The 27,997-nt window shown below is 39.1% G+C and overlaps 1 protein-coding gene across 1 annotated transcript; it reads left to right on the top strand.

The window, feature by feature from the left end:
- The first annotated feature begins 12 nt into the window (after nt 1-12).
- Nucleotides 13-27,329, top strand: RIOK3 (RIO kinase 3). The gene is made up of 13 exons (XM_040479228.1): nt 13-264; nt 7,851-7,966; nt 8,573-8,718; nt 8,813-8,920; nt 9,138-9,247; nt 11,086-11,229; nt 11,987-12,114; nt 19,335-19,532; nt 21,194-21,353; nt 22,755-22,835; nt 22,922-23,011; nt 24,608-24,715; nt 25,653-27,329. Exons 1-13 carry the CDS (start codon nt 202-204, stop codon nt 25,758-25,760), a joined length of 1,560 nt encoding a protein of 519 aa, XP_040335162.1. The 5' UTR covers nt 13-201; the 3' UTR covers nt 25,761-27,329.
- The last annotated feature ends 668 nt before the right edge of the window (nt 27,330-27,997 follow it).

Genomic DNA, 27,997 nt, shown 5'->3' with positions numbered 1-27,997 from the left:
ATCAGAAGCGACGGTCCCAGTGGAGAGGGCGGAAGAGAAGAAAGCCAGTTCCGGACGCGGCCGCGCCGCCATCTGTCACCTCAGCTCCGGCACCAGCAAGCAGCCCGTCGCCCCAGTCCTGCCGCCTGTCTCCTCGGCGGAGGCTGCTTCCCGGTCCTGCCATCTGTCTTCCCTGTTCTCGTCTCTGGCTTCTTTTCCAACATGGATCTGGTCGGAGTGGCATCGCCTGAGCCCGGGCCCGCAGCGGCCTGGGGACCCAGCAAGGTGAGTGGCGGTCGCGGCTGACGCACCTGCCTTGGTCACCCGGGCTGGCCCTCCCGGAATGCTCGGAGAGGGTGACAGGCACGGAGGCGGCTCCACGGGCGACTGGGGAAGTTCTGAGCGGGACCCCGGCGACCTCGGACGGTGGGGACGGGGGGCGGCGCTGCCAGGGTGGGATGGGGGAGGCTAGGAGAGTGGCCGGGTCTGCCAGTGGCCACTCTCGGCGGTTTGGTCTCTCTCCAGATCTGCACCTTGATTTGTGAACCTCGGTAGCAAATATTTGGCTGGGCTGACTTAGAAACTCTGACGTTTGAGAGAAAACAAGCACTATCTTGTTGGTCATGGGCCAAGTGAGTCAGCCCGAATACTGCACAGAAAGCCCGACCGAGGAAAGGCCATTTAGGCAGCTGTTTCCTTAGGTTGACAAATACGGTTATTCCCCCTTAGTTTCTTGGTTTTGAAGTAGTAAATAAATTGTAAATCCAGGCGCACCTTCCTCCCTCAAACTAATACTCGCGTACACTGTGTACTGTCAAAGCGGTTATGAATTCTCATTATCTGTCTGGGCTTTAACGTTTAAGCTTTTTCCTGTAGTGGCCAGCTATTACGTTTATTTCACGTTTGATTTCTGGTTTTCAGACTGCTCCTCTGCATGATAGTTTCATCAGAAGGAGGAAAAGACTCTTCTGCCGCTTTGTTGAGGATTTGCTTGAAAGCAAGAGTGCTTCAGTTGGGATGTTGTGTTCCTCAAATTAAGGTTGTGAAGGAATCCAACTTTTATAGCTTCTTAATTGTTTTTCACATGCTGTCACGGAATATTTGTTCCGTGTAGAGGGTCACTCGGTTTATTAGATCTTTAGGCTAGGTCTTAACAGAGCAAGGGGAAATAATTAGCTATTCAGAAAAGTATGAAAGTTTAATTAAAGTTAATTTTATGAAAGTTCTGATACAACTGCAGGGAGAATTAAGAGAATCCACTGGCAGATGTGGTTACATCTACATGTTTTTTTGTGTAATTTTTTTCTACTAAGCCGTGTTGACAAGGCCAAGATCAGTAGACATAAAAAGACAAAATCAGTAGCCTAATACAAATAAATGTGTACTTTACATGTTAAATTCCTCCACTTAAGCACCTAATGGCTGATAAAAATGCCAAATGAGACAAACTTTGCTCAGAATACATAATGTCAGAACAAATTTCATTTAGAAAACTAATTCAGTAATAAAATGTTATCATATTTTCATTTAAGGATACGTCATCAGAAATAGAAAGTTTCAGTGTCATCATTCAACAAAAAAAATAATCCTGGGGTTTATTGATGTTCTGCTGAGGAGACAGCATTTTCACAGGGTAAAAATTAGATGCTGCAGTAATTTCTTAATCCTCTCCTCCTCTGTTTGGAAGACCTAAGTAATTACAGAAAGCTTAGTGGAGGAGGTAGAGATTTGAGGAAGGTCTTGAAAAATGGAAAAAATGTCAAAGGCCAGCAATTCCCAAAACTTTTTGGTTAGGACCAATTTACACTCTTAAAAATCATTGAGAACCCCAAAGAATTTTTGTTTATATTGGTTACATCTATTGATATTTGTTATATCAGAAATTAAAACAGACATACGAAAAGTTTTTATTAAGTGATATAAAAGTTGTTATGTGTTAATACAAACAGCATTTTTATATGTAACCTCTCCCTTCATTTTCCAAAACAAACAAACAAACAAACAAACAAAAATTAGTGGTATAGTATTGTTTTGTATTTTTGCAAATCTCTTTAATATCTGACTTAATAGGAGACCTTTTTTCTTTTACTCTGTTGTGTATGCTTTAGTTGAAGCATATGAAGAAATTATGTTCCTACAGATGTGTAGATTATAGCAGGTATAATCAAAGATGGCTAACGAGCACATAGATGTACTGAGAACAAACTGAATTAATCTCTAAAAATGCACATTTAGGGGCGCCTGGGTGGCTCAGTCAGTTAAGCATCTTCACTTCGGCTCAGGTCATGATCTTGTAGTTTATGAATTCAAGCCCAGCACTGGGCTCTCTGCTGACAGCACAGAACCTGCTTCGGATCCTCTGTCTCTCTCTCTTTCTGCCCCAACCCTGCTTCTGTGCACTCTCTCACACACTCTCTCGCGTGAAAATAAATATGCATTAAAAAAAAATCTTAAAATAAAAATGCACATTTATATCCTAAACCTACTACCTTAGAAAATTTTGGAAAATGCAAGAATATACAAGTACACATTCCAGGAGCCATCAGAGTGATATTCCCATATCTGATGTAGACTGGAAAACTCCCCTCTACACTCTTTATTTGAGAGAGAGGGAGGGAGAGGGAGAGAAGAGAGAGGAAGAGGGGCAGAAGGTGAGAGAGAGAGAGAGAGAGAGAGAGAGAGAGAGAGAATCTCAAGCAGCCTCCACACTCAGCACAGAGCCAGACTCAGGGCTCCCATCTCACGACACTGGGACAGTGACCTGAGCTGAAATAGAGTCAGACATTCAACCGACTGAACCACTTAGGCCCCCCTCCACTCCATGCTTGAGAGGATAAGAGTGGAAAAGACAAAGAATGTCTTAGTACAAAATAATTTTAATCTCACAGACACCCTGAAAGAGTCTTGGGGACCCCTCCCCCCGGGTCTTGGGGGTGCCAGTTATAAAATGCCTAACTGGTATTATAGACAAAGAATTTTTAATGGATATTCCAAGGGAGAATTGGCAAACTGTAGGTAAAAGTGAGGAAATGTGTAGCTCTGTTGGAAAGAGAACTGTGAAAAATTAATTCATGGGGCTCTTGAAAACTGTCAAGTTCATCAAAAACAAAGTCTGAGAAACTCCCAGCCAAAGAGTCATGCTGACTAGATGTTATATGGTGTGCTGGCTTGATTAACGATCCTGAAATAGAAGGACGTTACAGAAAAACTAAGAAAATCTGAATAAAGTATGCACTTCAGTTAATAATAATCAAGTATATAAATATTGGTCTATTAATTATGGCAAATGTACAATACCAATACAGGGGAAGCTGGGTATGGGATGTTTGGGAACTCTATGCCATCTTTGCAATTTTTCTGTAAATCTAAAAGTAACGTTAAAAGTTAAAAAAAATTAATGTTGTATAAACTCAGATGATGTTTTCCATAGACCCTTGTCTTTAGAAGTAAAATTACCACTTAAATGTTCTATCTAGATTGTATCTCTTAGTTGCATGGGCAAAAAAGAGACCTTCCTATGGGTTATGATTCTCTTGGCTTGCTTCAAGTTGAGAATTGGATTTTTGTTACTACGTGCCTCCTTCATGTTTGCTGTTTTTTATTTACTTGATTCTTCCCCACAGTTGTCTGCAGGATGAGCAGCTAGGGGTGCATCTTTGTGAGCTAGAAGGAAATGGGGATAATTTCCTTCTACTCTGCAGCCATCCTGGTGTTGCAGAATGTGGTAGTTATAAAGAACTCCACAGAGCAGTGGTGGGTTTCCTAGAGGAGAGGAAAACCGGTCTAGTCTCAGGGGCCTTCAGCAAACAGGAAAGAAAGAATCAGAGAGCTGGTTAAGGCCTTGATAGATGTCATGTTTAGAGCAGAATGACTATAACTAGGAAAGGTTGTGTGGGGTTTCTCATCAGATCTTGATGCTGTGGGAGTTTATGTTGATGAAGGGAATGATGGGAAAGGACATTGGATAGTGATGGTGCAGCAAGATTATGGAGGGCTTTTTCTCTCTATCTCTGTAAATTTATTATTATTATTATTATTATTATTATTAATTTTACAAAGTTTCTCTATTCACAGAGGGTGTTTGATTTATCGAGGAGTTGCAAGATGATGACAGAGGATTCCTCTCTATACACCCTGTGGTGCCCATGCATAGGAGGAGCCCCCGGTAAATTATCAGAGGCTCCCTTGAGATGATGAACCTCTTGTGCCTGTGGAAGACTGCCCCCTGTCTGGCAGCTGTCCCTCACACAGCCCAAAAATTTTTATGGAGGCCTTTTGACTGCTAGTTTGAGGAATTTGGATTTGAGGAATTTGGGCAACCTTTGTGAAGCCTTATTTACCTTTACCCATGGAAGTTGCCTTGGTGTGGGTCAGCCCAGCTGAGCTGGTCAGTAGAGGTACAAGGAAGGGGAGTACAGCTCGAGAGTACAAGGCTTCAAGGAGCAAGATCAGTAGGAGTGGGCAATTAGGATATCTTGGTGCTCTGTGGTCTCTATGTGTTTCTTTTTCTGGTTCAGTATCTTTTGGGTGTAAGTCAGTCTCTGCCTCAAAATAAAGTCACCCCCTGTCGGTATTGCCTCCTCTGAGAAATTGTCAGATAATATGTTGTTTAACATCTTATAAAATTAATTGACTGCTGACAAACAGAAGCACCAGAAGTGGCTAGCCAGAGGGGCCGATTTCAAGATGGAGAAAGGGATGTTAGAATAGTAGAGATGTAGAAAGGTATCACACCTCTACAGCCTGGGGACAGCCTGGCAGTTCTGTGAAATATTTCCAGTGGTTTTTTTTTTTTTTGGCATGTGTTATTCAGTGAATACCCGAGTGTCTCTTTATGTCTGAAACTCTATGCTGGGCTCTGAGAATGAGAAGACCCTGCCCTTCAAGGGGCTCATGTTGTATTGTGGCTGATACATTAATACAGTCATTGGTCCTGACCTACAGTGTGTGCACAGTGGTATGGGAACACAAAGGCAAGGATCTGGTTTTGTCTGATGAAATTGAGAGAGCCTTAAGGAGTTGGTGACAATTGGGGGAAAATAGAGAAGGAGGAAAATGCTCCGAGAGGAGCATGTGTGAAGGTATGGAGGGGTGAAAGTATGCCATAATTAGCACATGCTTATTGTTATTAGAGCATAGGGTAGGTAAGAGTTGAGACTGGAAAGATAAAGTAGGTCAAATTGTGAAGAGCATTCCTCGTTGAGGAATTTGGATTTCCTACTGCAGGCAGTACAGAGGTTTGCTTCTCACATTCCAACGCAGGGTGATTAGGGAAGCAGTATAGCAAAATACTGAGGGCAGCTTCTTAAGTTCAAAATCTGCCTTAGTTCAAATCTCAGCACTTCCATCTGCAGTGTTATTTGGGGTTAAAAAAAACCTTTCTGTGTCTCAGTTTCTAAATCTATAAAATGGGGGTGATGTTGTAATTATGCAGTTGCTGTGTCTCGAATAATCTATGTAAGTTATGCATATTAGGCAAGTGATTCACATACAGTGAATATTCCAATGTTGTCTGTGATTCTGCTGTTAGTCATTGCAAAATGTGGTTGACAGATCTGAGTTAGAGGATACAATCATTTACCTTTTGGAACCTGGACTTTGAAACTGATCAGACTAGGCATTTCTAGGTTAGGGGGCAGCATTATGTATTCTACTTAGTGGATTCAGAAGGAAGTCAGCAGAAGTCATGTGGCAAAGAGAGAGCTGTATTCTCCAGATTACAGAAAACTTCAAGATTCCAGACTTCAAAATCCTCACCAGGAGAGTGCTCAATTGCTGATAAGATCTGAGTGAGTGAAAGTCACACCAGACCTTGAGGAAGCCTCCTTTATTCTGTCCACATCTGGCTTTATGTAAGGCTGAAATAATTCTGCAGTAGGCTAGCATAGGTATGTGCTGGGAGCCTGCTGCATCTCATTAATCTCAGGATAAGGCTTGATAAAACTTGATTCTGATTCACCTAGGCAGAAACAGTTATCTATCACCTGTTAGAGCTTTTACCCTAACAACCTGAACCAATTCCTGAATCTCAATGTTAAGGAACCTGAACAAGGGTCATAGGCCAGCTGGAGGACCTAAACTTGATTTGAAAGTGTTGTGGCTAAAACAAATATCCATCATATGCTATATTCCAATTTAGACACTTGGCAGTAGTTAAGGGGTAAGTTTGGACTTTATCCTAAAGGCAGTGGGAAACATTAGAACAATCAAGAGCTGTAAGTAAGGGGGCGCCTGGGTGGCGCAGTCGGTTGAGCATCCGACTTCAGCCAGGTCACGATCTCGCAGTCCGGGAGTTCGAGCCCCGCGTCAGGCTCTGGGCTGATGGCTCAGAGCCTGGAGCCTGTTTCCGATTCTGTGTCTCCCTCTCTCTCTGCCCCTCGCCTGTTCATGCTCTGTCTCTCTCTGTCCCAAAAATGAATGAACGTTGAAAAAAAAAAAAAATTAAAAAAAAAAAAAAAAGAGCTGTAAGTAAGGAAACTCAACTAATCAAATCTGCATTTTAGAAAAGCCATTGTGCTGTGGTATGGAAAATGGAAACAAGCAGGACTAGAAGCAGAAAGATTAGTTAGGACTCTCTTAGAGTAGCCTGGTGATGAGTGGGTGATGCCTTGGAGTAGAATCTCAGAAGGAAGACAGAGAAAGCTGGGCCAGTTCAAGAGAGATTTAGACATGTTATTCAATATTAGTGGTTTAATCACTAGATTATCAAATGTGATCATTTGCCACTAAGTAAAGCTTACCTTCTCAAAAATTAGGAATTGTAAGATAAATTTATGGTTTGTATTTCAAGAGGGCTGAGATAGTGATGTCATTGAGAAAGGCCAACTTGCTGATTGTCCAAGAAGAGTTTCACAGGATATTGCTTTGTTGCAGTGGTACTGTTTCAAGACTGCTTCTCAGTTTTTATAGTTCAGAAATGTAGTTTTTATTGTTTGTCATTGTTAGTTTTGTTTTAACATATCCCCAGATGTCTTGTGAGGGGCTGACACACACTTTTGACATGTAGAAGACTTACCCCTTAAATTAGAATGAGGTATAACTTCTGAGTGGGCTTTGAATTGTGCTAGTTGGTATAGTCTGTTCCTAAAAGAGAATCTACACGGGTGTCTGGCTGGCTCAGTCAGTAGGTAAAGCATGAGATTCTTGGTCTTGGGGTTGTGGGTTTGAGCCCACCTTAGGTGTAGAGATTACTTAAAAATAAAATCTTTAAAAAAAAGAGAGAGGAAATCTACATGGGAAGCCAGATTAAAAGCAGAAGATTATTTGATGAGCATGGAATCAGAACAAGGATGGTTATATGAACTCATTAGGTAGTGGGGTGATGCTATCATAGCCTGGTATTCTCCTTAACTAAAAAAACACACCTACCAAAAAAAAAAAAAAAAAAAAAGGGACACACCTACCAAACAGGTTAGAAAGTGCTTTTGGCAAGTGTAGTTTACATTTATCCTTGATTAGGTTTGAGATGGGAGATATTTTTACTTTTAAGATAATTTTCTCTTTTCTTTCTTTCTTTCTTTCTTTCTTTCTTTCTTTCTTTCTTTCTTTCTTTCAAGAGGGAGGGAGAGGGAGAGCAGGGTAGGGGCAGAGAAGGAGGGGGAGAGAGAGAACCCCAAGCATGCTCCACACCGTCAGCTCAGAACCCCATGTGGGGCTCGATCCCACGAACCATGAGATCATGACCTGAGCCGAGATCAAGAGTCAGACACTTAACTGAGCCACCCAGGTGCCCCAAGATGATTTCTGTAAGTAGGTAATTCTTTATTTTGGGTTGATTTTAACTAGTTTAATTCTCAAAAGATAGCCTTATTTTCAAGTTTGGAGGGTACTTTTCATTACTATGAATTAACCCCTTCTTTTTCTTTAAATAGTGTCCATGGGCTACCCCTCAAAACACAATATCTTGTTCCTTGGCTGATGTAATGAGTGAACAGCTGGCTAAAGAATTGCAGTTAGAAGAAGAAGCTGCCGCTTTTCCTGAAGTTGCGTAAGTAAAATTGACAAAGAATCTATTTTGTCTAGCAGCTTATTGTAAAGGTTTGAGGATTTGATTAGTCATTGTCATGGCCAGTGATTAAGAAATAACATTTTGAAAAGCAGTGCAGTAGAAAGAGCACCATACTGGGAGTTCTCCAATATTTGGGTTTTGGTTCTGATTCTATAATTAGCTGTCAGTGCTGTCTGGGGCAAATCCCTGTTTCTCTGGGTTTTAGTAATTACAATAATTGAATCACATGATCTCCAAATTAGCAAATACTGAAGTAGGATACAGTTTTGATCAAATGTTTATAGTTTATCTTTTCATATATGCTTTCTCTCCAGAACACAGAACAAATGAATTTTGAGTCTGTTTGGATTTTATTATAGTCCATTTAGCTTTCTCGTGTAGCTCTCTTAATCCTAGTTGGTGCTTTCACAAGTGCCTGCCATTGGTCAGAGGGCAGCTGGACAGAAGGTGAATGATTTGGGCAAGTTTTTCCCATTGCTTCTTCAGTACAGTTTGTAACAGTGAAAAGATACTCTTCTCTCATAATCCGTTGCATCTGTTTACACAAGCACATTATATTAGTTTCTCTTGCCTTATTTTGAATAGTGTTGCTGAAGGACCATTTATTACTGGAGAAAACACTGACACTTCCAGCGACCTAATGCTGGCCCAGATGCTACAGATGGAATTTGACAGAGAATATGATGCACAGCTTAGGCGTGAAGAAAAAAAATTCAATGGAGATAGCAAAGGTACTGTGACCTTATTAAGACAACTCCATTGTGTGGCAAGAAATGCTTGTAATGTGCTCCTAAATACATCTTCAACTGTTTTTGCCTTTTTAAGTTTCCATTTCCTTTGAAAATTATCGAAAAGTGCATCCTTATGAAGACAGTGATAGCTCTGAGGATGAGGTTGACTGGCAAGACACTCGTGATGATCCCTACATACCAGGTATCGATGCTTTTATTTCCTGAGGAGTGGGGGGGTGGGTATAGGACAGGGACAGAGGAAGACTAAGATTTCCAGTGGATCCTTATATTTTACATTTCTCTTTGAATCTCATTTGTAACTTATTATTAGATTTAAATATCTTTTCAGACAATATTGAATGTAGCAATGTAGTCTTTGCTATTTTTACATAAACTTGGCTTGTCTTAATCGCCTTTAGCAAAACCAGTTCCTACTCCCAAAAAGGGTTTTATTGGAAAAGGAAAAGACATCACCACCAAACATGATGAAGTGGTATGTGGGAGAAAGAATACAGCCAGAATGGAAAATGTAAGTTACAGGAAGTATTCTCTGTCAATCAAGAGTTTTACTGGTATAAGTTTAAAAAAACATGGGATTCTAAATAAGCACAGTATCTTAAATTTCTAAAAATATCCTTCATAAGGATGGATGTAAAGATGTTTTAGATAATAATATAGCAGTACCATGAAAACTCAGACATAATGAGAATGGATCTGAGAATAAAATTCTACAACAATATTAAGAAAACTGGTTTGATTTGTATTGATTCTAAATTTAAGAAATAGTTATTATGAAAGTAGTGTATTTATTTTTTAGCATATTATTTTCCATAAAATAGCACCCCCTCACCCACCCAAGAAACAGAGAACAGTGTTGATTGGGGGATAGGAATGGGAGAGAGAAATACTTTCTATCATACTTTTTTATACTTTTTGAATTTTTTTACTTTGTGCCTGAACTATCTCTGCAAAATCAGAAATAAAATGTAATTTATAAAATAGAAAAAAGAAGAAAAATTAGCATACTTTCTCTTATAAATATTGTGGTTAATAGAAAACATTTAGACTTTAGAACACAAATACTTGTTAAGTAATCTTTATTTATTTATTTAAATTTTTCTTTTAATTTTTTTTCTACACCCAAAGTTGGGCTCGAACTCACAACCCCAAGATCAAGAGTAACACGCCGCACTGACTGAGCAAGCCAGGCACCCTGTAAACTGATTATTAAATTCTAGAAATAGGCCAGACCTGACTCTAGAACAACCCTCTCAAGTAGAATTTTATTTGATAATAGAAATATTCTATATCCATGTTAACTAATAGTAACCACATTTGACAGTTGAACACTTAAAATTTGGGTGATGCAGCTGAAGAGCTGAATTTCTAATTTAATTTTAATTTATTTAACTTAAAAAAAATTTTTTTAACATTTATTCATGTTTGAGAGACAGAGAGACAGAGAGAGACAGGGCATGCGTGGGGAAGGGGCATAGAGAGGGAGACAGAATCTGAAGCAGGCTTCAGGCTCTGAGCTGTCAGCACAGAGCTCAATGCGGGGCTCGAACTCACTAACTGCGAGATCATGACCTGAGCTGAAGTGGGACGCTCAACCGACTGAGCCACCCAGGGGCCCCTAATTTATTTAACTTTAAATTTCTACACGTGGCTAGTGGCTACCATATTGGACAGTGGCAGCTCTAGAACATAATTGTCATGGTGTGGGCGGAGCTTGCTGTATACTAACCCACTTCTCAAAAATAATTCATTATAAGATTGTATTTCTTTGGTAAGATTTGGTGTAGCCTTCAAAATATAATGTGTCTTTTGTCTAATGTAAAAGCAAGGTGCAAAGCATATGCAGAAATGCCTTAGTTTTTAGATGTGATTCAGTATTTTCTGTGCTTTTCTTTTATTTTTTTTTTTAAAATTTTTTTTTTTTTCAACGTTTATTTATTTTTGGGACAGAGAGAGACAGAGCATGAACGGGGGAGGGGCAGAGAGAGAGGGAGACACAGAATCGGAAACAGGCTCCAGGCTCTGAGCCATCCGCCCAGAGCCCGACGCGGGGCTCGAACTCACGGACCGCGAGATCGTGACCTGGCTGAAGTCGGACGCTTAACCGACTGCGCCACCCAGGCGCCCCTTCTGTGCTTTTCTTAAAAAGCCTTGCTCTCTGTTGTGTTTTTTAGTGAGGTGTTTTTTGTTTTTTTTTTTTTGTCTGTGATACCTATGGGTTCTGCTTTTGTAGGCTAATCACCTATTGAGTAAGAAACCTGTTCCAAGTAAAGACTGGTACTGTAGTTTTTTTGTTATCACCATCCCAGGTTTAAAGTATTCAGATGCTAATTTTCTTCTTTTTGGCAGTTTGCACCTGGGTTTCAGGTAGGAGATGGAATTGGAATGGATTTAAAACTATCGAACCATGTTTTCAATGCTTTAAAACAACATGCCTACTCAGAAGAACGTCGGAGTGCCCGCCTGCATGAGAAAAAGGAGCATTCTACTGCGGTAAGTATTTTTACATTTTTTTCTTTGATGGGAAGTTCATATTAGAAAACTTCATATTTGGGGAAGAAACAAAACTTCCATGTTTGATATTTTTTCCATGCGATTGACTTTTCGAATCAGAGTTATAAATAAAACCCAAGTAGCTTTGCTGCTTGACTTTTCAGACTTGATGTAGCAGTTACTAATCACTTACCCAAAACTAACATTTTAGTGGTCATAATTAATTTGAATATGAATGTTTTAAGATTGAAAAAATTGGTTTCTGTTATACTATGACATTTATAATAACTTAATCTCTAACGTTTTATGTTGGTGAAGATAGTATCTATATGAATATTTTAAGATTGAAAAAATTGGTTTCTGTTATACTGTGACATTTATAATAACTTAGTCTCTAATGTTTTATGTTAGTGAAGATAGTATCTAATATCTTGAGAATAAAGTGATTTGTAAAAGTTAACAAAAACAATAGTAACTACACTAGCAGCTATTTAAATTTTAAAGATAAAACAAGATTTTGACTAACCTAGTGTCTGATTTTTAGTAGTTCTTTTAGATATTCACTTTCAGAGGCACTGAGTTGTAGTTGCAGAGGTGAATTGTATTTTGACAGCACACTTTTAGGAGCCTGTTATATATACATCTAGGTAAATTATAAAGGTAAAAAGTATGTTTTGAATGTTAGATACTAGAAATGGCTCAGAAAATGTTTTGTTATTACCGGTCATTTTCATTTATAGTGCTTTATCTTTTTCAGGAAAAAGCAGTTGATCCTAAGACACGTTTACTTATGTATAAAATGGTCAACTCTGGAATGTTGGAGACAATCACTGGCTGTATTAGTACAGGAAAGGAATCTGTTGTCTTTCATGCATATGGCGGGAGGTAAATGAGCAAAATGCAGTACCATCATGTCAATAAAATCTTAGCCCATTCTTCCCTGTATTAATGGATTTATACAAAAACAGTGCTACATGGCAAGTCAATTTGTATAGACTTCTTTAGTCTTTTTTCTATGTATATATATTTTCTACATTATTGTTATACTATCCCATACAGGCTGCTGTAAGTGACAGAGCAAAGTTTGCACTTGGGTTTGTCTCAAAACCCATGGTCTTTTTACTACGGGGCCCTTTCATACCAGCTTGAGTGGGGTATGCTTAGATCAGTTACTGATTCTTGCCTTTGTAACTCTGATCCTTTAAGAAATACCAACTTTAAATAATGCTTGTATCAGGGCACCTGGATGGCTCATTCAGTTAAGCGACCACCTTCGGCTCAGGTCATAATCTCGTGGTTCATGGGTTTGAGCCCCACATCGGGCTCTGTGCTGACAGCTCAGAGCCTGGAGCCTGCTTCTGATTCTGTGTCTCCCTCTCTGTCTGCCCCTCCCCTGCTCATGCTCTGTCTCTGTCTCTCAGAAATACATAAATGTTAAAAAGAAAAAAATGCATCATTTAAGGAAACGTCTTGTAAAGATCTTATACTATTTAGATCTTACCCACTTCACTTTTGTTACAAGGGCTTAGATGAGTCAAGAATAACATGAAGAAGGAAGATACTTTTTAAAGTGGAGCCTGTTTAGAGATTGTGCTTAAGCCAGGAATGTAAAATCATCTGGTCACTTACCATTGAAGTCAACCAACAAGGTTCACTACACGTCAGTTATTCCTTTACCTTAATAATATTTACAAACAAAAACATTAAAATAGATTACAGAATTCTAACTCTTTTTAGGTTCAGAATGTATTTACTGTGTACTTAAGGGGATTCAAATGATTATTGGTCAACTCCTTGCCTTTGCTTTTCTTAAGTATTTAATCTTCCTTTCTAGATGAGACATATATGTATAATCACATGTTGAATTATACTGTTAAGTTTAAAAATGAAAAGGATAAAAATGAATATTAGGGTAAAATAGCTCAACATTTTCAAGCCATGCGATCTGGAGCAGATTACTAAACTTTGTTTAAAAACTGACCCTTACCCGGGCACAGGTTGGAGTTAAGCGTCCAACTCTGGATTTCAGCTCAGGTCATGATCTCATGGTTCGTGGGTTTGAGGCTTGCATTGGGCTCCATTCTGGCAATGTGGAGCCTGCTTGGGATTCTCTTTCTCTCTCTCTCTCTCTCTCTCTCTCTCTGTCCCTACCAGCTCACTCTCAAAGTAAATAAATAACTTAAAACAAAAAAAACCTGGCGCTTACCTCATAGGATTTTTGTGGTGATAAATGAGATCATAAATTTGATAATGTCTGGTATAAATCTTTTTAAAAAAAATTTTTTAATGTTTATTTACTTTTGAGACAGAGAGACAGAGACAGAGCATGAGTAGGGGAGGGGCAGAGAGAGAGGAAGACAGAAGCCAAAGCAGGGTCCAGGCTCTGAGCTGTCAGCACAGAGCCTGATGTGGGGCTCGAACTCACAGACTGTGAGATCATGACCTGAGCTGAAGTAGGATGCTTAACTGACTGTGCCACCCAGGTGCCCCTGGTATATATTAATCTTAATAAATAACTTATTTCTTCCTTTAAACTTCATTGCCCTCTTCCCAAATTTTATTTAAGGGTTCCCTAAGACCAGACAAATATAAATTAATGACACAAATTAAAATGGGAGATTACTCATGGTAGAAATTAAAACTACAGAAAGGATTAAAATGAAAAGTAGCCTTCATCTTACCAACTCTCCTTACACAGGTCTTTTCTTCAAAGATAACCACTATGTTTTAACAGTTTTTAGTTTAGTCTTCCAGGAATTTTTATGCATATATCCCTTAATTTGTTTATACAAGAGATTATATTCTGTATTCAAGATCTTAGTTTTTCAGTTAATATATCTTAGATCTTTCTAAGCTCATACCATCCCATTTTTATAGCAGTACATTACAGTGTGTTAATGGGCTTATAGCATAGCCAAGAAGAGAACATTATAGCAATAACTGTTACGGTTGATAAAAGAGAATTATGTAATAGAGTACACAGGTAGGACTATCTTTGTACATCTACCTTGGTGTGCTTTTGCAAATATATACATTTTTAAAGTTTATTTATTTTGAGAGAGCACAAGTTAGGGAGGAACAGAGAGAGAGGGAGAGAGAGAATCCCAAGCAGGCTCCATGCTGTCAGTGCAGAGCCTGATGCAGGACTTGTTTTCATGAACCGTGAGATCATGTCCTGAGCCGAAATCAAGAGTTGGACGCTTAAAGAACTGAGCCACCCAGGCGCCCCTCTTATGCTGAATTCTAGTTCTGAAATTGCTGGGGCAAAGACTGTATGCACTCTTTTCCCTTTTTGTTAAATAGTGGAATGCCTCATTGAATGGAGAATACCAGCTGGCTATGGTAGCAAGCAGCATATCTTTCTTCTATTTATTAAAAATTAAAAAGAATTTTTTTCTTGTATGTCACACCAAAGGCCAGAAATCCTGAATTTGTGTTTATATTTTCATTTTACTGGCAGGACAAATGTGATTTCCCCTATGAGTCAGTCAAATCAAATAAGTTGTTGTACATTCTATGAACGTCAGTAGGTACTGACAGATTGCCCTGTGAGAAGGTCAGTTAACTTATGCAGCAGTATGAATCTGTTTCCCTCGTCCTCATTAATGCTTAGTAATATCAAACGTAATTTTTTGTCAGTGTAGAAGATGAAAAGTACTATTTTGATATTTTGGTGTGCATTTGTCTATAATTAAGGTTGTACATTTTTTGGAAGTGCTTTTATACCATTTGTATTCCTTTTTATTGTCAACTGCTTTGTTTATCCTTTATCTATTTTCCATTATACCCAATGATAATGAATGATCTCTCTTTCTTTCTGGTAGAATTGGTATGGTAATCCGTACTTGCGCATTTGTAAGTTAGCAAAACTAGAGAGCATTTGGTTTTCTACAACTGAGAGTAAATACTTTTTTTAATATTTATTCTTGAGAGAGGGAGAGAGCAAAAGAGAGAGCGGGGTTGGGGGTGGCAGAGAGGGAGAGAGAGAATCCCAAGCAGGCTCCATGCTGTTAGCACAGAGCCTTATGTGTTTACTTACTGAACCTTGAGATCATGACCTAAGCTGAAAGCAAGAGTTGGATGCTTAACTCACTGAGCCACCTAGGTGCCCTGAGAGTAAATGCTTCTAAAGTTTTTAGTTTTCTGTGCTATGTAACAAATTACCACAGACTAGCAGCTTAAAACAACACTCATTTAGCATCTCCCAGTGTCTGTTGATTGGAAGTTCCAGCGAGCGAGGCTTAGCTGGGCTTTCTGCTCAGGGCTACTCTGGGTGGCAGCTGGGGCTGCATTCCCTTCTGGGGCTCAGGTCCTCTTCCCTTGGCACAGTTCAGTTTATTGCCGCTGTAGCACTTAGGTCTCTATTGTTGGCTGTCAGGTAGGTAGGGGCTGCTCTCAACTTCTAGAGGTCACTGCAGGTCCTGGTCATACCTCCCTTTCATGCAGCACAAGTGAGACTTCATACAGGATAGGAATAGTGAACAGAACAGTATCATTGCCATTCGCATTCAGGGAAGAGGTCATGATGAAGTTAGATCTCAACCTGGATTGTAAACAGTAGGCAAAACCCCATAAAAATCCAACAACAACCTGGTGTTGAGTGCAAAAAGCTAATTGCTTAATATTTACAGTATACCATCTGTTAAACTTTTTAAGTTATACAGAAAATAATATACATGGATTTTTAAACATAGATGCTTGTGTGTGTGAGTATTTATATATTTTTTAGAAAGAGTAGGAAGATACTGTTCATGATGGTGATTGCCTTTGGAGAGGAATAAAGAAATAAGGAATAAAACTACCTAGGGTGGTAAACAAAGGGAACTTCAGCTTTATCTGCAATATTTAATTATTTATTTATTTATTTATTTTTTTTTAATTTTTTTTAACGTTTATTTATTTTTGAGACCGAGAGAGACAGAGCATGAACGGGAGAGGCGCAGAGAGAGAGGGAGACACAGAATCGGAAGCAGGCTCCAGGCTCCGAGCCGTCAGCCCAGAGCCCGACGCGGGGCTCGAACTCACGGACCGCGAGATGGTGACCTGAGTTGAAGTCGGACGCTTAACCGACTGCGCCACCCAGGCGCCCCTGCAATATTTAATTATTTTAAACGAATAAAAGGGCTGAAAATGGGAGGCTTGAAGTTTAGGCAATGAGGAGATTGACAATGAGAATAGAAAATGTATGTTTAGAGGTAACAGGGTATAAAACCACATAAGCAAACCGGAAATTGGTAAGGAGGACCTTACAAGCTAGACAGAGGGATGTGTAATTTACTAAGAAACAAGGAAGTTTATGAATCTTATAAGTTAGAATCTTAGATACCTTCTGAATAGGGAATCTCCTCAATGGTATTTTTTTTTAATTTTTTTTAAACATTTATTATTGAGAGACAGAGAGACACAGAGCGTGAGCAGGGGAGGGGTAGAGAGAGGGGGAGACACAGAATCTGAAGCAGGCTGCAGGTTCTGAGCTGTCAGCACAGAGCCCGACACGGTGCTCGAACTCACAAACTGTGAGATCATGACCTGAGCCGAAGTCAGTTGCCCAACCAGCTGAGCCACCCACGTGCCCCGCAGTGGTATTTTTGATAGGGTCTCATCTACCTTATAGTTAAACTGTTGCAGTGACAGGGAGCTTATCTCAAAATCCAGAGGTGTTTATAACACCTTTAAACTACTGGGAATTTCTTTCTGGTATAGAATCTCTAATCTGTCTCCTGAAAACTAAATCATCCATTCCCAAATATTTGTGCAGCTAACATGTGTTAGGTACTCTTCCAGGTAGTGGGGATATAGCCATGAATGGTATGAGGAAGATGTGTGAACTGATAGGATGTACTTCCTCCCCACCCTAATCCCCTACCAAGACAGTAATAAATCAACAAAAAAAATCAGATATGTGTTATGGTAGTTAAATATGGTGACATCATAGCAACTGGTTGACTTATGTTTATTAGAACAGGAAGACTTATCTGATAGAGTGACATTTCAACTAAGATTTGAGGGGCGCCTGGGTGGCTCAGTCGGTTGTGTCCAACTTCGGCTCAGGTCATGATCTCACGGTTCATGAGTTCGAGCCCCATTGTCGGGCTTTGTGGTGACAGCTCAGAGCCTGGAGCCTGCTTCAGATTCTGTGTCTCCTCTCTCTTTGCCCCTCCCCGACTTGTGCTGTCTCTCTCTCTCTGTCTCTCTCTCTCTCAAAAGTAAACATTAAAAACAATTTTTTTAAACTAAGATTTGAATGACATCTAGGATGCAGTATAGAGATCAGGTGGAAGAACATTCTGGACTAGAGAACAGCTAGTGCTAATGGCTTAAGACAGGCACAAACTTGGTATCTCTGAGAGCCTATAAGAAAGCCAGCATGCTGGGAGCACAGTTGTGAAGGGGAGAGAGGAAGCTGGAGAAGTAAACAGCTTAGATCAGGTAGGACCCTCTCATCCAGGGTAAGGAGCCTGCTCTTTAAGTACAGTGGAAACCAAAGCTATGATTTGATTTTTGTTTTGAAAAATTACTCAGACTGTAGTGTGGAAAATGAATGATAAGAGGGTAAGAGAAGAAGCAGTAAGGTCCCTTAAAAAGTTATTGTAGTTTGAATGAGAGAGAAGAGTGGTTTTGGACTGAGGAGGTGTAGTGAAAAGAATAGGAGGCCATAGGGATGTGCTTTGAAGGTAAGAGTCAACAGTGTGTGCTGTTGGATTAGATGGGTGTGAGGGTACATTCTTGGCTAGAGCAGCTGGGTGGTGCCATTTACTGAGATGAGAGTGTGAAGAAAGGCAAGTTTAGGGTGCAGTTAACAAGAATTTTGTTTTGAACTTGTTAAGTTTGAGATGCCTGCTAGACAGCCGAGTGATTCAAGTAAGGGTCAGGTAAATGGGCCTGAAGTTCTGGAGAGAGTCAGGATAGGGGTAGAAATGTAGGAGTTACCTGTGATAGATAATATTTAAAGCCATGGGGCTAAATGAAATTTCCCAGGTAGAGAAGGCAGAAGGAGAAGCAGTTGGAGAACTCTGGCCTTCTGAGGTTAACTGGCAGAAGAGGAATCAGCTGGGAAAATATAGTACAGAAGGAAGAGGTTGGGAGTTTGAGTTAGAGTTTATCCTCTGGAGATACAGTTCCTTTCTTTTACAGATTAACATCCCTTCACATATTTAAGGTAAATATTGTCTCTCTCTCTCTGTCCTCCTTTTTGTTTACACTGCCACCACCAATGTTTCAAGTCTTCACTGGCTTACTATTGAGGGGCATTACATTAGCGTCCTAAGTAGGTTCCACACCTCTGGACTCTTCTGCCCCCTTCCATCCTGACATTATTGTTGACTTGATCTTCATGAAGTGTGTGAAGCCCTTGATGATTCCTCCCGCCTGTGGAAATACATCCAGGCTTCTCACCCAGGCAGGCAGGGCTCTGCACACATCTGCCTCCATCTTGTCTCTTAACTCTGACTTCTTTCGTTTACTCTTTCCGGCCAAGTCTTAACTATAGTGTTTGTTATTCCTCAGACATGTCCTATGGTTTCCAACTCTGCTTGTGATAATACTGTGACAGTGCTTGTTCATATCCTACCCATCTGTTTCAGTTGCCACCTAATATCCTGCAGCCTTGCCTAGCCTTCCCAATCCAAAGCGACCTGTCCTGTTCGTGTACTTCTTGTATTGTCTCACGCCCCTCCTTGCATATTCATAGGGCAAGGACCCCTTTGCTTACCTTTTTATCTGCTAGAAGTGAAAGAGACATTTTAAAAAGCTGTTCTGTTTTGTTGCTTTTATTGAATTTTGCCTATAAACCATCCCAGGTAGATTGTAGCCTATTTTAAAGCATCTATGTTTTTGTTGTTCCTTAAGTTTGATTCCATTGTCATTAAGAAAGGTTATTTTATTATGGGTTATTGAAAACTGGTTGGCAATTTATTTGAAAGTGTTTTATTTAAGAAATCAAATCCTAATTATTAAGACCCCAAACTTGAAAGCTTAAAAAAACACCAAGGTTTGACATTCTTAGATGAGGTAGATCTACTTTTGTATCATAGATTTTTTATTTTGAAATTGTTTTACTTCTGAGCTGGCAACTTATACTGACTTAATTTTTTTTTTCCACTTAGCATGGAAGATGAAAAGGAAGATAGTAAAGTTATACCTACAGAATGTGCCATCAAGGTATTTAAAACAACCCTTAATGAGTTTAAGAATCGTGACAAATATATTAAAGATGATTTCAGGTTTAAAGATCGCTTCAGTAAACTAAATCCACGTAAGATCATCCGCATGTGGGCAGAAAAAGAAATGCACAATCTCACAAGGTAAAGAAAATCACTGTGCTAGAAGTTATCTAGGGTAATTACCTTTCTGTATTAGGTTTACCAGCCAGGCAAAAAAAAAAGTCATGCTTGCTTTTAAATTTATTTGTAGAAATTGTGGAATGCCTTGAAATTCTAGGGTTTTTTGTTTTGTTTTGTTTTGTTTTTTAATGTTTATTCATTTTTTGAGAGACAGTGCAAATAGGGGAGGAGCAGAGAGGGAGACACAGAATTGGAAACAGGCTCCAGGCTCCGAGCTGTTAGCACAGAGCCCAGTGTGGGGCTTGAACTCACAAACCGTAAGATTATGACCTGAGCTGAAGTTGGACGTTCAACCAACTGAGCCATCCAGGCGCCCCGAAATTCTAGTGTTTAATGAGGCTTTCTGTAAGAAAATATTACCCTGTATATAATTCATACTTTTTTAAAAGGTTTATTTATTTATTTATTTTGAGAGAGGGAGAGAGCATGAGCAGGGGAGTGGGGGAGAGAGAGAATCCCAAGCAGGCTCCACACTGTCAGCTCAGAGCCCGATGTGGGGCTTAAACTCAAGAACCATGAGATCATGACCTGAGCTGAAACCAGGAGTCGGATGCTTAACCAACTGAGCCATCCAGGCACGCCCCAAATTCATACTTCTGGGATGAATAAGCCATTTTCTTTTTTCTTTCCTCAGTAAATTTGAGGGAAACAAAGTCATTTTCTGCCTAAGACATTTTGTCATATGTCTATATGCTGTCTTTTTCAGCTTCCAGTTAAGCTTATAAATAATAATTGTTTCAGAAAATGTTTATTACATCTAATGTTTGTTAATTTGGTTGGGGCAGAGTCTGACCAAATTGCATTTTGTTTTAATTTATTAGACTTGTTCCTCAGTTCCCTAAGCAATTAAAGAGTTAGTTTTGTCAACCAACTAACATAGTAATAATCTTTCTCATTAATAAAACTTTTCATATCTTAATCTATTAAAAGCTTAATTTTAGTTAGTTTTTTCTAGAGATGTTTACTCTCAACTGTAATTATTCATATTTATTAGTGGCAGAATTCTTCTACTTAGTATGACTTCTAAATAGAATAATTTCTTCAGAGGTGTTGCCGCCCACCAGTCTCTTTTCTACACTTCTGAGATCTCATCCCTGCCATTCTTAAAATTCTTCAACAGCCCCTATAGCCTTTAGTGTTCAAAGGCCTTTTCTGATGTGAGGCCCACCTGTAACCTCAACCCACATTGCCCTTCTCATTCAAGATCGTCTATGTTGATTGATACACATTCCCCAGATGGACCGTGCTCTTGAATGCCTCCATGCATTTCCACAGCTGCTTCCAGCCCTAGACCAGCATGCCCCCACACTGTCCTAATCTAGCTAATTCCTGTTCACCCATTTCTTACACTAAGCCATCCTGATGCCACGTGCTCCTATAGCTCCTACCCACACCTCTGCCAGTACATATGCCACACAGCATTGTCTCCTCACCTGTCTGTGCCTTCTAGCAGTCCATGTGCTCTGTAAGGGCAGAGGCTTTGTTTTACTATCTCTGCACCTCCCACCCCCTGAGTAGAACATGGTACCAGCTCATTGCAGGCCTTTTTTAGATATTTGTTGAATAAGTGAGATATTCTCTCCTCCTAATTTTTACATCCTTAATTATTTCTTTCTGTGTAGAATGCAGAGAGCTGGAATTCCCTGTCCAACAGTTGTACTACTCAAGAAACACATTTTAGTTATGTCTTTTATTGGCCATGATCAAGTTCCAGCCCCTAAATTAAAAGAAGTAAAGCTCAGTAGTGAAGAAATGAAAGAAGCCTACTACCAAACTCTTCATGTAAGTTGTGCTTTTCACAGCATTTACATGTCACCTTTTAAAAATATTTTGTTTAAACCTTAAAAATTTCCTAAAATAGTACTATTTCAAGGTGATGTAACAAGGACAGACTGAAGTTTGTAAAGGAATATTAACATTGGAGAGTTGTCTTTATATCAATATGCTGCTGTCTTGAGTCACTTTAGAAAAATCATAGACCTAAGGAGTCCACAAACGCTCATTGGTTAGCATTAGTGACATGGAAGCATGAAGCTGTTATTCACGAAACAGTATATTAAATAGAAGTTGACGTTTCCACATTTGGCAGATGCCATGCCTCGTTAGTTTGTATGCCTTCTTGAATGTCCTAGCTCTTAACAGCTAAGAAAATGCCTGTTGTTGGGAAGTGGGTGGGGAGCAGGTTTGGCCTCATTTTAAGAATGCTGGGGACGACTGAAGACGGGAGGAAGTGGCTTCTTGAGAGTGCGTAGGTGTTAGAGTTGGAAGGCACATGTCAGGAATCTTGAAGTCATTTATTCTTCAGGACAGCAACTGAATTCATCTGATGTCCTCCCAGCTTAGGAAAATGTTACTAATACTGTTGTCATTCCTCTGTAGTTTTTTTTTTCCCCCAAGTAAGCTCTACACCCCAATGTGGAGCTTGACCTCACAACCCTGAGATCAAGAGTCACATGCTCGGCCAAATGAGCCAGTCAGGCTCCTCAATAGAGAAGCTTCTATGCGTTTTATGTGGTCTCTGCACGAAGCATTACATCCTACAGTAGCTGATGTAAATATGAAAGTGTTACCCAAATAATTTTTTAAGACAGAGCTAGGGAGATGATCCAACTTTCTCTGCTTCCAATAGGAAAATATTGAAAGGAAAATCAGGTTCATTTTCTTTGGGCTGTGGAAGAGATGAGGGAATGATGGACTTTCCTATTTGATTCTAGCAAGGCTGAGAAATAAAACATTAATGTTTATTTCTACTGTCAAAAATCAGTAACGAATATGTAATGCCATTTAATTTGTAAGAATATCTCTTCCCTAATGTGTCTGGCGGGAAGTACTTTTTACTTTGTATAAAAAGGTGAAAAAAGTTTTCACCCACTTTTATAAAGGGAAGTGGCTTTTGGATCTTCTGGTTAGTGACCATAACATGGCTGCTTTCTTAGCCCGTGGGAATCCTGGTCTGCCCCTTGATCTCCTGACCTTGTTGTTGTCACATAGACAAGGAAATAAAGTGTCTTACTCATTCCCTCCATTGTCTTAGAGTTCCCCCACCCAGTCTTAGACTGTACAAAGTAAAGAGGAAATAGTTTTGCTTTTTCTAGAAATTATTGGTTGGCATAGACATTTTAGTTGCATAGGTAACTTAGAATTATTGCTCACACCCTAAATGTGTGCCTTGCCTCTTCACAGTTGATGCAGCAGTTATATAATGAATGTACCCTTGTACATGCCGACCTCAGTGAGTATAACATGCTGTGGCATGCTGGGAAGGTGAGTACATTTTGTTACTGTCCATACTAAATATATTGATGTAAATTACTGAATGTATCCTGAACACATGCTCTATGTGTAAATAGGTCTGGTTGATTGACGTCAGTCAGTCGGTGGAACCAACTCATCCTCATGGCCTGGAGTTCTTGTTCCGTGACTGTAGGAATGTCTCACAGGTAAGCGTGTAAACTAATATTTCTTTATAGTAGGTAACAGTTTCAAATATTTTTCTCCTAAGATAAGTCCAATGGTCATATTCTTAGAAAGTAAAGGAAGGGTTTGGTTACTGACTGCTTTCAGGATAAGGATACAAAGATCAATTTGTCAGATTTCATTTTCAACAACGATTTGATTGAGTGTCTCACATTTGGGCTATTGAATTAAATTTGCAAGGGAGTAAGTTTTTATTTTGACTACAGATATTTAAGCAGTCAAGTAGATCTTTAATACATGCACAGTGCTTTAAGTGAATCTGGTATTAGTAAGCCTACATGTTGACTGCCAGTGTTATTACCATTAAAAGGAGAGTAGTCATCTTAGTGGCACTGTCTGATCACTATGAAGTAAACAGATTAACGAAGGTAAAACTCAGTAATCACACATTTGGGTTACGTTTATTTGCTGTTTCTAAAGGAAACTAATTGTTAGCCGCAGATTCAGATAAGAATGGTCTTTCTAAATGATAGAATAACTTCATATTGGAAATAATTTCTGAACCTACTTGAAGATTTTAATTCACAGATGGGATTTAGTGAATATTTTGAGTCTACACATTCAAAGCAATGCCACCCAATTTTATATATACTGCTCGTTTATAGCTATGGAAGGTGTATTGTGACAAACTAAATCCAGAAGGCAGCCTGCATGTGTACGAGAGGACAAAAAGCAAGTAGAACCTGAGCAATATAGTTAAACTTGAAATGGGGAAATCTGTGGTTTGAAAACTATGGAAGGGGGGCACCTGGGTGGCTTAGTCGGTTAAACATCCAATTCTTGATTCCGGCTCAAGTCATGATCTCACGGTTTGTGAGTTTGAGCCCCATGCCGGGCTCTGCACTGACAGCAAAGAGCCTGCTTATGATTCTGTGTCTCCCTCTCTCTGTGCCCTTCCCCTGGTTGTGTGTGCCCTCTCTCTCTCCCTATCACTCTTTTTCTCTCTCTCAAATAAACTTTAAAAAAATTATGGAAGGGACACCTGGGTGGCTAAGTCAGTTAAGCATCCGACTTCAACTCAGGTCACGATCTCATGGTTTGTGAGTTCGAGCCCCACATCGGGCTCTGTGCTGACAGCTTGGAGCCTGGAGCCTGCTTTGGATTCTGTGTCTCCCTCTGTCTCTGCCTTTCCCCTGCTTGTGCTCTCTCTCTCTCTCTCAAAAATAAATAAACATTGGGGCGCCTGGGTGGCACAGTCGGTTAAGCGTCTGACTTCAGCCAGGTCACGATCTCGCGGTCTGTGAGTTCGAGCCCCGCGTCAGGCTCTGGGCTGATGGCTCAGAGCCTGGAGCCTGTTTCCGATTCTGTGTCTCCCTCTCTCTCTGCCCCTCCCCCGTTCATGCTCTGTCTCTCTCTGTCCCAAAAATAAATAAACGTTGAAAAAAAAAAAAAAGAAAATTTAAAAAAATAAATAAAAATAAATAAATAAACATTAAAAAAAATTTTTTTTTAATTATGGAAGGAATTCATTGGTATCTTACAAGTACACTCTTCCCTGTTTTTTGTTTCCAAGGGAACCTTGCTATAACATCTCCTACTGATTTATATTTCTTTACTAGTTTTTCCAGAAAGGAGGCGTAAAAGAAGCCCTTGGTGAACGAGAACTCTTTAATGCTGTTTCAGGCTTAAACATCTCAGCAGATAATGAAGCTGATTTCTTAGCTGAGGTAAATGGTGTGCGGCTATTATTCACCTTGCTAATAAAGTATGGGATGGAGTAGATAGCTGAAACTGAGAGCTCATTTTATTCTTCTGTTTTCTCAAAAGCGAAATTAGAGATTTTTCTTTCCTTGAGATGTTTTGGTCCTTTCTGGGCTTAAAACCTAGGATAGACTTAGAGCAAAACACTTCTTCAAGTTCACAGTTTGATTAAGATGGACAAATAAGATCATTTCCAGTATACCTCTATGCCTCTATTCACGAATGAGGAGGCGGGCTGGTGGACACTCTGGGTGATACAGAAAACAGTAACACATCGTCCCGCCCTTAACTGAATATAGAAAGTTAGCAGTGGTCGCCCTTAGAAATACCCAGTAATTGCAGTATGGATCTATAGAAGCATAAAAACAAAAAACCTGCCTCCAGAGAAGTTCTTTTAAAATTGAACAAAAATTAAAAAGTGAAATAGCTGATTATTCCCGACAGTATACCGACGCAGAGAATGATTATGGAGTCTGTTGCAGAACTCCTTAGGTATTTGAATTTGGCCAAGCTGTGCTGGAACATAAGGGCAGAGGAGAAGTAACAGGAAGATGGTATAGCTGACATCTAGCGCAGTACAGTTGCTCAGTAAGTAGGAGTTATACTATTGTTGAACCAACATTGGAATTTCCTTTTTCTTGTTTCCCGAAAGCTTTATAGAGTACACAGTAAGACACAGGATCCTAGTTACTAGCTTGATAAAGATACTAAGTATTAATTCAAGCAATATAATCAAGTAAAAATACATGTACGTGTCATGCTGTAGTATGTGTCACATACTGTAATTCCAATTCAAGGCCAGCGTCATTAGGAAAGACCTAGAAAGAGAAAACTGCTGGTTCAATCTGAAGTGTGGTTTCTGTGAAGTAAGATTTTGACAAATGGATTCAATGTATTTTGTAGATAGAAGCTTTGGAGAAAATGAATGAAGATCATGTTCAGAAGAATGGAAGGAAAGCTGCTTCATTTTTGAAAGATGATGGAGGTCCACCAGTCCTGTATGATGAATAGCACCAACACCCACTGCTTTCCATTGTTTACACAGTGGTGACTGTCAGCTGCCAATGGCAAATGAAGTTATGGGTGACTTGAAATACCAAAACATGAGGAGTGTACAATGGTGCTTCTGTGCTTTTTTTCCCCCTTGTAACCCATATGCCAGATGTGTGGAATTTGTAGCTCAGCATTGGGAGAATAAAATGTCACTACCTCTCGTCTTATGAACAGGATAATATAATTCTTTAACAGCTACAGCTTATCTAGCTGAAACCAACCTGATTTTATAGGAATCGTGGCATAAAATGTTTTGATGAGAATTTTTAAAACTTAGGTAACATTTCCAAACATGGGAGGAAAGGACAGGTGTGTTTACAAGGAAGACTTTTATTACAACGTACTTGCTTTTTTCACCTCCCCATTTTGTGTTCTATCTTCCCTCAAATATTTTATTGGCCTAAAACTAGCCCTTCTCAATTCTTTTTCCAGCTTGTGACCGTGATTCTAAAGGAAAATTTCTTCTCTTTAGTAGGTGATAGAAATGGAAATTTGGTTGTAAAATGACTGACAGAAATAGAAGTTTGTTGTTACATCAGGAATATGAACTGAATTTTTCTTTTCCATATTCCTATCCAAGACAAGGCATCACAGGTCTCTGAAAGAGAAATATGTAAGAACTTCTTAACTATTCGGAGTTTTTAACTTTAAATTTTTCTACATTTAGGTGAAGTGGTTAGGGTAGAATTCATGGTGCAACTGCTCTGTGTTTATAATGAAAATGTTAATTATCCGGAACGATGGAATATAATAATTAACCATGTTTTACATATTTTAATGAAATCAGTGAAACAAAGTTCAATTTACATTTCATTCAGACTGTCTACTGATTGATTTTGAAATAGAGCAAACTAATTAGAAATATTAAATGTCACATGTTGAAGAGTATATATAAAATAATGTGTGCACCAAATTAACCAAGCAATTTGAACTGGCCTCACTCAATAATTTTTAGTACTGGCTGGACGTCACTTCTTATATAAATCAAACACTATAGTTGAGAAGTACATTGGTTTTGTTAGGATTGAAGTTCATTAACTACAGTGTAATCATTCCTCCTGTTACTGAAGTCAAGTTAGTTGACTTCAAAGACCCAAACTTTTTGCTACTGAAAACCCAAACTTTCTGTCTGGTACTGGAAAGTAAAAATCTAAACATCATTCACACTTGAAAGCTTCTTTAACGTTATTTTAAGATGCCAAATATGTTCTTTCTAGAAAAATATTTATTTTTGTTTCTGTTACATAGCTTTTAACTGCATTTCAGAGAAGTGTGATTTTGGATAGACTCATTACATTTCTGAAATGTTTACTACTCTGAAACAAAGATTTAGATGAGTGGTGATTATTGGCTTTACAGAAATTTCAGAGAACTAATTTTAAAAACCATGAACCATTTAAAGAATTTTTTGTTTTGTTTTCTGACATACTCTGTTTGACAAAGAGCAGCAAACCATTGCTGTGTGGCATTCTTGGAGTGTGCTGTGAACATGCTTTTTAAGATATTAAATATGAAGAGAGCATTTTAGAATTGGTTCTTTGTGTGGTTTCTTACTGTTCTTTATGTTAACGTATGTCCTGGCACCAAGTTACCCCTTCTTTATAAAATTAAGCAAAGCTATCTTAAGCAGTTTTTTTCCCATTCAATTTCTCATATTTAGATTTCAGTAAATGATCTACTTCATATTACGAATAGGTTTTTCTCTTACATATCCGTGAGTACGTATTTCACATAGTGGAAAAAGAAAGTGGGAGTGTTGCTAAGTAAAGACTCAAATACAAATGGGAAAAGCCCAACATTTGGAAATAAGGATATTTTATTTTACTTTATTGGAAGTAGATACATGAATATCTATAAGTTATGGAAATAAGGATGACTGTAGAGGATTTTTATATCAACAAAATAGTTTGCATTGCCTTTTTATAAAAAATCAGCTTTTCTGCTTACAAAAATGAGAACTACATGCTTATTTGAATTTAAATATTACAGGAATTCAGAAATGTGAAAGCAAAAGTCCGTTGTATTCCAGAAACTATTGTTTATAGTGTGGCATGCATCCCTACCAATTTTTTTTTCCCTTCAGCATATGTTACTGTTTAAAAACACCTCTGAACAGGAAGCAAGATGAAGCGGGGCCACTGATGGTGAAATGTTGGTCATGGGTAGACCCCCTAAGCAAGATGAGGAGGTGGAGT

This window comes from Herpailurus yagouaroundi, unplaced genomic scaffold, assembly GCF_014898765.1.
Source record: "Herpailurus yagouaroundi ecotype Mexico unplaced genomic scaffold, PumYag 142, whole genome shotgun sequence".
Taxonomy (NCBI): domain Eukaryota; kingdom Metazoa; phylum Chordata; class Mammalia; order Carnivora; family Felidae; genus Herpailurus; species Herpailurus yagouaroundi.
This window is presented reverse-complemented; position numbering and strand designations above follow the sequence as displayed.

Coding starts and splice junctions, on each gene's coding strand:
- RIOK3 (XM_040479228.1), top strand. CDS start 202: ATGGATCTGGTCGGAGTGGCATCGCCTGAGCCCGGGCCCGCAGCGGCC. Junction 7,967..8,572: donor GCCGCTTTTCCTGAAGTTGC/GTAAGTAAAATT, acceptor TATTTTGAATAG/TGTTGCTGAAGGACCATTTA. Junction 8,921..9,137: donor TGATGATCCCTACATACCAG/GTATCGATGCTT, acceptor AATCGCCTTTAG/CAAAACCAGTTCCTACTCCC.